Genomic DNA, 9,104 nt, shown 5'->3' with positions numbered 1-9,104 from the left:
TCGTGAAAATAAAATTTAAAAGAAAATCTTTTTTTTTTATAATTTGGGGACCCCCTAAAATAATTTGGCGACCCCCCGAGGGGTCGCGACCCACGGGTTGAGAACCCCTGCTATATCTCATCAAATGGTGGTCCATGCCATGGCTCACATGGTGGTCCATGCCATGGCTCACATGGTGGTCCATGCCATGGCTCACATGGTGGTCCATGCCATGGCTCACATGGTGGTCCATGCCATGGTGGTCCATGCCATGGTGGCTCACATGCTGAATAAAAGATGGGCCTTGATATGAAAAGGGTTGAAAACCACTGATCTACTGCACTGCTGATCTGGGGATCAGACCAATATACGGTCTGTCTCTCAGTTGTCCTACTGTCTGTCTCTCCTACACGGTCTCCCTCTAAGCTGTCCTACTGTCTGTCTCTCCTACACGGTCTCCCTCTCAGCTGTGCTACTGTCTGTCTCTCCTACACGGTCTCCCTCTCAGCTGTCCTACTGTCTGTCTCTCCTACACGGTCTCCCTCTCAGCTGTCCTACTGTCTGTCTCTCCTACACGGTCTCCCTCTCAGCTGTCCTACTGTCTGTCTCTCCTACACGGTCTCCCTCTCAGCTGTCCTACTGTCTGTCTCTCCTACACGGTCTCCCTCTCAGCTGTCCTACTGTCTGTCTCTCCTACACGGTCTCCCTCTCAGCTGTCCTACTGTCTGTCTCTCCTACACGGTCTCCCTCTCAGCTGTCCTACTGTCTGTCTCTCCTACACGGTCTGTCTCTAAGCTGTCCTGCTGTCTGTCTCTCCTACACGGTCTCCCTCTTAGTTGTCCTACTGTCTGTCTCTCCTACACTGTCTGTCTCTCCTACACGGTCTCCCTCTCAGCTGTCCTACTGTCTGTCTCTCCTACACTGTCTCCCTCTCAGCTGTCCTACTGTCTGTCTCTCCTACACTGTCTGTCTCTCCTACATGGTCTCTCTCTCAGTTGTCCTACTGTCTGTCTCTCCTACACGGTCTCCCTCTCAGTTGTCCTACTGTCTGTCTCTCCTACACGGTCTGTCTCTAAGTTGTCCTGCCGTCTGTCTCTCCTACACTGTCTCCCTCTCAGTTGTCCTACTGTCTGTCTCTCCTACACTGTCTCCCTCTCAGTTGTCCTGCTGTCTGTCTCTCCTACACTGTCTCCCTCTCAGTTGTCCTACTGTCTGTCTCTCCTACACGGTCTGTCTCTAAGTTGTCCTGCCGTCTGTCTCTCCTACACTGTCTCCCTCTCAGTTGTCCTACTGTCTGTCTCTCCTACACTGTCTCCCTCTCAGTTGTCCTGCTGCCTGTCTCTCCTACACTGTCTCCCTCTTAGTTGTCCTACTGTCTGTCTCTCCTACACTGTCTGTCTCTCCTACACTGTCTCCCTCTTAGTTGTCCTACTGTCTGTCTCTCCTACACTGTCTCCCTCTTAGTTGTCCTACTGTCTGTCTCTCCTACACTGTCTGTCTCTCCTACATGGTCTCTCTCTCTCAGTTGTCCTACTGTCTGTCTCTCCTACACTGTCTGTCTCTCAGCTGTCCTACTGTCTGTCTCTCCTACACTGTCTCCCTCTCAGTTGTCCTGCTGTCTGTCTCTCCTACACAGTCTCCCTCTCAGTTGTCCTACTGTCTGTCTCTCCTACCCATATGGTCTCTCTCTCAGTTGTCCTGCTGTCTGTCTCTCCTACACGGTCTCCCTCTCAGCTGTCCTACTGTCTGTCTCTCCTACACTGTCTCCCTCTCAGTTGTCCTGCTGTCTGTCTCTCCTACACGGTCTCCCTCTCAGCTGTCCTACTGTCTGTCTCTCCTACACTGTCTCCCTCTCAGTTGTCCTGCTGTCTGTCTCTCCTACACTGTCTCCCTCTCAGTTGTCCTGCTGTCTGTCTCTCCTACACTGTCTCCCTCTCAGCTATCCTACTGTCTGTCTCTCCTACACTGTCTCCCTCTCAGCTCTCCTACTGTCTGTCTCTCCTACACGGTCTCCCTCTCAGCTGTCCTACTGTCAGTCTCTCCTACACTGTCTCCCTCTCAGCTGTCCTACTGTCTGTCTCTCCTACACTGTCTCCCTCTCAGCTGTCCTACTTTCTGTCTCTCCCACACTGTCTGTCTCTCAGCTGTCCTCCTGTCTGTCATCACACTGTCTATTCTCTCTTTAGGCAGCAGAGCTGAAGAGATGCATTGTGGGTAGTGCCATGAGAGTACTGAAACTGTTTGAATAATGGAGATTTCATGCTGAAAAATGTTTTTTTCTTTTTTAATTTGTAATGTCTTGTGTTTTCCAGAAATAAAACGTTTCCTCTGCTGTTCCATTTGTAACTCAGAAAGTACGAATGAACCAAATTAAAGTTAATGGGATATAACATTTTATCGTCTACTCTGGCTTGTGTGAGCACAGAGTAACCAGATGCCCCCTTCCTATACAAACCCATTGCAACTTTAACTCCATTTTAACCAGCTTAGATTCATTGAAACACATCTCCACAGGTCCATGGTGACTGATATTGTCATTTTAATGCTCAGTATTTTTTCTCAAATATGTTTTTCATTTATTTGGAATATTATTTTTGCTTTTTAAAATAAAATAAAACGCAATTCCCTCACATTAGGAGGACAATACCAGTCAGCAGTCACCAGAGTCAAAAACGTGTTTTTGATGTGAAATATCTAAATCAATATTTAGATATTTGACATATCTAGCAACATCAAAACTGTCTGGGGTGAAACACAAAAGCCAGAGTATTACTGTATGTCTGAAAGTGAAATATCCCTGTAAGTATCACTGACATATCATCCATCATTCATAGCCATAGGATATCATTATTGATCGGACATCATTCAGTGATCAATATGAGCTGTAGGACAGAGAGGACAGCCATTGACTGACCCAACCAAGTGTTGTCACAAGTAGCCGGAAGCGCCATAGAGGGAGAAGGCTGCTAAATGCTCATGTTATTTCATTCTCTCTTTGTAGTAACTTTTAGACGTTCTTCACTGATGATGATGATGAGTGGACAGTTGTGTGTAGTGTAGTGTGCTTTTACAAAAATAGAAAAAACATACTTTTTACTGCAGTAGAACATGCACGCACGCACGCACGCACGCACGCACGCACGCACGCACGTACGTGCACACACACACACACACACACACACATACACACACACACACACACACACACGCACACACACACACACACACACACACACACACACACACACACACACACACACGCACACACACACACACGCACACACTACTGCATTGTGGGCTTGTCTACAACACCACTGTTTCTCAACATCCGGTGTGGTCCAAATGGAACCCTTGACAGGCCTGTAACACTGAGAGTGTACAGAACCAGCTTTTAGTGTGTGTGCAAACACAAACTTTGTCCTAACACAAACATTAAATGCCATTGACAATGCATGGACAACTTTTAGTGTTTGTGTAAACACAAACATTGCGTAACACAAACATTGATGACGAAGGTGAGGACGCAAATTCTGATTGGCCGGAATGAAATGATGTATGATGATACAGAGCGCGCCTCACTTCACACGGGTGTGATTTTTATTTTATTTTTAGCTGTGGGATCACAATCTACACTGTAAAATTCTCAGTGTTCACTTAACTCTGAGAGCGTAACAAATGGAACCAAATGGACCCAATAAGTGCTCTACTCTATGACGCGCTAACCCAGCTGTAACTGCTCCTCCTGACCCCACCCTGACCTCTATGACATCATCGGGATGCTTCATCATTATGGTCTTTGGTAGGCGGGGCTTCAACACCTTTGCAGTCTCTCTCTGATTCGTGATTGGTTGGTGTCGGGGGACGCGGGGCTGGGGGGGCTGGGGGGGTGTTCAAGTGTCGTGGCTCTCCGAGGGAGAGGTGGGTCACCTCTGACAACCAATCAGGGCCAAGATGACGCAGAGCTGCCATATATGGGAAAATGCGGGAGGGGCCAGAGAGCGTAGATCTGTGAGGGGAGGGGGAGAGAGAGAGAGAGAGAGAGAGAGAGAGAGAGAGACAGACAGGGAGACAGGGAGACAGACCGTTACTGAACAGTCTGTAGCTAATTAGCAATGATTATAGTGCTGTAACCTCATTGACTGCCTTTGAGTAATGCAGTGTTGATTTTGTCAACTAAAACTAAGACGAAAAATGTTCGTCGACTACCTTTTTCCACTGACGAAAAGTAAATGGAAACTAAATAAAAACTAAGCTATGATGACTAAAACTAAGACTAAATATACTGACAATTCCGTCAACAAATAAAAACTAGACTAAAATATTAGGAAGGGACTAGTGGACAAGAGATCCAGTATGAGTCATCCAAAATACATTTTGTTCGACTAAATCAACTGTAGATTTAGTCGACTAAAATCTTAGTAGACTAAAACTAAAACACTAAATCATTCCAGGTGACTAAAATGTAACTAAAAAGAAATGAAAACTATTCAAGAGTGTCAGGATCTGCCTTCTGTGTGTTGTTTTTGTTGTTCTTGGAACTTATTCTGAAGTTATGCTATGGTGTTCTTGAATCTTATTTTGAAGTGATGCTTTGTGTTTCCTGTTTTCCTTTGTAGTTGGTTCCTGCCTTGTCTCACCTTCCCTGATTTTTGGTTCTTTGTTTCACCTGTGTCTTGTTTTCCCCCAGCCAATCCTGTTGTTGATTTGATTTGAGTTCACCTGTGTCCTGTTAATCTTGTGCCTATTTAAGCCCTGTGTTTGGTTGTGTTCTGTGTTGGATTATTGTATTGTCACCTGAGTTCCTAGTCTGTTTTATGTTTGTTTGATGGTGTTGCTCTCCTGCAAACCTCTGTTTAAATAAACTTCCACTTGATTCTGACTTCCTCGCATTTGGGTCCTACTTGGAAACCACCTCCTGACAAAGAGACTATGAATAAACCTAAAATCTAAACTTTGCCGCCAAAAACAACACTGGGGTAATGTATTCATTCCAAGGCTCAGAGCGCCAGTTGACATTTTAGAAAACTCTTGAAAGTGTGAGAGCTGTTAGAATGGGCCTCAGGTCTGGATGAGAGCTGTTAGAATGGGCCTCAGGTCTGAATGAGAGCTGTTAGAATGGGCCTTGGGTCTGAATGAGGCTGTTAGAATGGGCCTCGGGTCTGAATGAGAGCTGTTAGAATGGGCCTTGGGTCTGAATGAGGCTGTTAGAATGGGCCTCGGGTCTGAATGAGAGCTGTTAGAATGGGCCTCGGGTCTGAATGAGAGCTGTTAGAATGGGCCTTGGGTCTGAATGAGGCTGTTAGAATGGGCCTTGGGTCTGAATGAGAGCTGTTAGAATGGGCCTTGGGTCTGAATGAGGCTGTTAGAATGGGCCTCGGGTCTGAATGAGAGCTGTTAGAATGGGCCTCGGGTCTGAATGAGGCTGTTAGAATGGGCCTTGGGTCTGAATGAGGCTGTTAGAATGGGCCTCGGGTCTGAATGAGAGCTGTTAGAATGGGCCTTGGGTCTGAATGAGGCTGTTAGAATGGGCCTTGGGTCTGAATGAGAGCTGTTAGAATGGGCCTCGGGTCTGAATGAGGCTGTTAGAATGGGCCTTGGGTCTGAATGAGGCTGTTAGAATGGGCCTTGGGTCTGAATGAGGCTGTTAGAATGGGCCTCGGGTCTGAATGAGGCTGTTAGAATGGGCCTTGGGTCTGAATGAGGCTGTTAGAATGGGCCTTGGGTCTGAATGAGGCTGTTAGAATGGGCCTCGGGTCTGAATGAGGCTGTTAGAATGGGCCTCGGGTCTGAATGAGAGCTGTTAGAATGGGCCTCGGGTCTGAATGAGGCTGTTAGTGTTTCCTGTTTTCCTTTGTAGTTGGTTCCTGCCTTGTCTCACCTTCCCTGATTTTTGGTTCTTTGTTTCACCTGTGTCTTGTTTTCCCCCAGCCAATCCTGTTGTTGATTTGATTTGAGTTCACCTGTGTCCTGTTAATCTTGTGCCTATTTAAGCCCTGTGTTTGGTTGTGTTCTGTGTTGGATTATTGTATTGTCACCTGAGTTCCTAGTCTGTTTTATGTTTGTTTGATGGTGTTGCTCTCCTGCAAACCTCTGTTTAAATAAACTTCCACTTGATTCTGACTTCCTCGCATTTGGGTCCTACTTGGAAACCACCTCCTGACAGAATAATCCAACCACCATTGGACCCAGCGGGAAGAGTTTTGTTTTTGATTATTTTCAAGATGCCAGCAGTTTGGAGCAAGCCGCTAGTGAGCCCAGGTCTGTCGGCAGGGACGGATTAACGCCCATGAGGGCCCCTGGGCCGGTCATTTTTGCAGGGCCCCCATAGCACGCGTGCGCGCAACATTTTCGTGTTTTTATCACCTTTTTGACCTAAATTTAACACAATCAATGGCCAATGAAGGGCCCCAGGAGCCCTTTTCAGGGCGTCAAACCCAGTACCTCACGGTCCAATTTCCCTGAAGGGCCCCTGAGAGCCAAGGGCCCCTGGGCCACGGCCCCACTGGCCCAATGGCTAATTTGTCCCTGTCTGTCGGTGTACACCCCTGTGACACATGCCTGTACTCTGCCATCTCCTGCCCATGCCTTGCCCACCCAGGGGCTCCACGCTCCTCACCCTGAGCGCTATGGAGGTAATCCTGAGTCCTGTGACTCTTTCCTTGCCCAGTGTTGGGCAGTTTTTGAGGACCAGGCACCTGCCTTCTCCACTGAACATTCCCGCCTGGCTTATGTGAGGTACATGCTCACAGGAGAGGCCCTATCCTGGGCTATTGATGTGTGGGAGGAGGAACAAAGTTTTTGCTCCAGCTACAACTCTTTCACAACAGAGCTGAGAAGAGTTTTTGGTTCTCCAGTATCTAGTGTTCCTGAACCTGTGCTGCCCAGCAACACCAAGTCCATGCCTGTGCTGCCCAGCGCACCCAAGCTGCCCAGCGAACCCGAACCCGATCTGCCCAGCGAACCTGAGCTGCCCAGCGAACCCGAGCTGCCCAGCGAACCCGAGCCCGAGCTGCCCAGCGAACCCGAGCCCGAGCTGCCCAGCGAACCCGAGCCCGAGCTGCCCAGCGAACCCGAGCTGCCCAGCGAACCCGAGCTGCCCAGCGAACCCGAGCTGCCCAGCGAACCCGAGCCCGAGCTGCCCAGCGAACCCGAGCTGCCCAGCGAACCCGAGCTGCCCAGCGAACCCGAGCTGCCCAGAGAACCCGAGCTGCCCAGCGAACCCGAACCCGAGCTGCCCAGCGAACCCGAGCTGCCCAGCGAACCTGAACCCGAGCTGTCCAGCGCCACCGAGCCTGTGCTGCCCAGCGCCACCGAGCCTGCGCTGCCCAGTGCCACCGAGCCTGCGCTGTCCAGTGCCTCCGAGGTGCCCAGTGTCACTGTGCCCGGTGCTGCTGACACTCTTCTGCATCCCTGCGTCCCTACACCTGCCTGCTTTGTGAACTTCCCTGATCTTGTCTGTAATGACTCGGTACCTGTCTACCCTGAGCCGACTCCAGCCCAAGACCCATTTGAGGGGTCTCGTTTGGTCGTGTTCAGGGGAACCCGTGGGACCTCCAGAAGGGGGCGTGCGCGACATGGTTCCCGACACCGGCAACGCTCCCTGTTGCCCAGCGTCATGGATTCTTCGCTGCCCAGCGCCTTGGAGTCCTTGCTATCCAGTGCCCAGTGTGTATCACTGCCCAGTGTTCAAGAGGCTCCACTGCTGCCCAGTGCTACTGTGACTCTGCCCCAAGTTTTGCCTGAGATTGTGTTGGCTGGTCCCGCCAACACCCTGCCTAGTCCCGTCAGTGACCCGTCCGAGTCCTCGTCTGTCCCTGCCTCTGTCCAGTCCGTGTCCTCGTCTGTCCCCGCCTCGGTCCTGTCTTTGTCCTCGTCTGTCCCCGCCTGTGTCCAGTCTGTGTCTTCGTCTGTCCCCGCCTGTGTCCAGTCTGTGTCCTCGTCTGTCCCCGCCTCTGTCCTGTCTGTGTCCTCGTCGGCTACCCCCGCTTGTGTTCCACATGTTTACCCGGCCGTCGCCATCACCAACGTCGTGCCTGCATCCCCATCGACTTCCCTCGCTGATGCTCTGCCAGCGGACTATGCCGACGCCCAGCCAGACGTCCTGTCAGCTGTCTCTGCTGACAGTCTGCCTGAGACCCTATCCGTTTACCCTGCTGACACTCACATTGAACATTCTGAACTGCCTCTGGTTGTCGCTGTTGAACCAAACCCAGTGTTCCCCCAGCCACCAGACTCCTGTTCTGTCCTCCCAGTGTCCCCCCAGCCACCAGACTCCTGTTCTGTCCTCCCAGTGTCCCCCCAGTCACCAGACTCCTGTTCTGTCCTCCCAGTGTCCCCCCAGCCACCAGACTCCTGTTCTGTCCTCCCAGTGTTCCCCCAGCCACCAGACCCTTGTTCTGTGCTCCTAGTGTCCCCACAGCCACCAGACCCCAGTTCAGTCCTCCCAGTGTCTAAACAGCCATGTGAGGCCTGTTTTGTTCTCCCAGTACCCCTTCAGCCACCTGACCAATATTCTCCTCTCCCTATGCCCCCGTCTCAGTGTCCGCTGCCCCAGTCTCTGTCTCCATGTCCTCCTGAGCCTTTGTCCCCATGCTCTGCAGAGCCATTTTGTCCCAGCCCTCTTCAGCCTCTTTGCCCTAGACCCAGGCCCTATAGTCCCGTTTCTAGCCCTGTCCCTGGCCACCTTACTTCCCCAGTTTTGCAGCCTTTCTCCCCTGTATCCCAGTATGCCAGCCCCTTTGTTCCCCAAGTTACTTCCTCTTCCCAGCCTCCTCTGTTCCGTTCTAGAATGTCCTGCCCTTTGGTGGAGGGTTCACTTGGTCTACCTACTGCTCTCCCTTTCTGTTTGTCTGCCTGTCTCCCTCTCTGCGTGTCTGCTAGTTTGTCTGCTAGTCTTTTAGTCCGTCTGTCTACCCCCCAGTCCTCCAGTCTACCTTCTGACTTTCTTTCCCGCCAGATGTGTGAGATCACCTGTTTGTCCGCTTGTCTGCCAGTGTGCCAGTTAATCTGTTTGTCTATTGGTTTGTCTGAGTTGATGCCTGTCTGCTTGTCTATGTGCCTTTCTGCATGTCTGTCTGTGTGTTTGCCTACTTGTCTTTCAGTGTGATTCCGGTTGTATGGTTGTG

The 9,104-nt window shown here is 50.5% G+C and overlaps 1 protein-coding gene across 2 annotated transcripts in view; it reads right to left on the bottom strand.

The window, feature by feature from the left end:
• Positions 1–3,569: 3,569 nt before the first annotated feature.
• Positions 3,570–9,104, bottom strand: part of LOC306942195 (MAM domain-containing glycosylphosphatidylinositol anchor protein 2-like) — a 77,525-nt gene continuing 71,990 nt past the window's right edge. For both annotated transcript variants that reach the window (XM_079527960.1, XM_079527961.1), the window contains exon 19: positions 3,570–3,985. In XM_079527960.1, coding sequence (XP_079384086.1) covers positions 3,903–3,985 — 83 coding nt within the window. In that variant the 3' untranslated portion in view covers positions 3,570–3,902. The remainder of the gene's footprint in view (positions 3,986–9,104) is intronic.

The sequence above is a fragment of the Electrona antarctica genome (genome assembly GCF_951216825.1).
Source record: "Electrona antarctica genome assembly, chromosome: 18".
Lineage (NCBI taxonomy): Eukaryota > Metazoa > Chordata > Actinopteri > Myctophiformes > Myctophidae > Electrona > Electrona antarctica.
The sequence above is the reverse complement of the archived record's forward strand: the minus strand, read 5'-3'. Positions and strand labels throughout refer to the sequence as shown.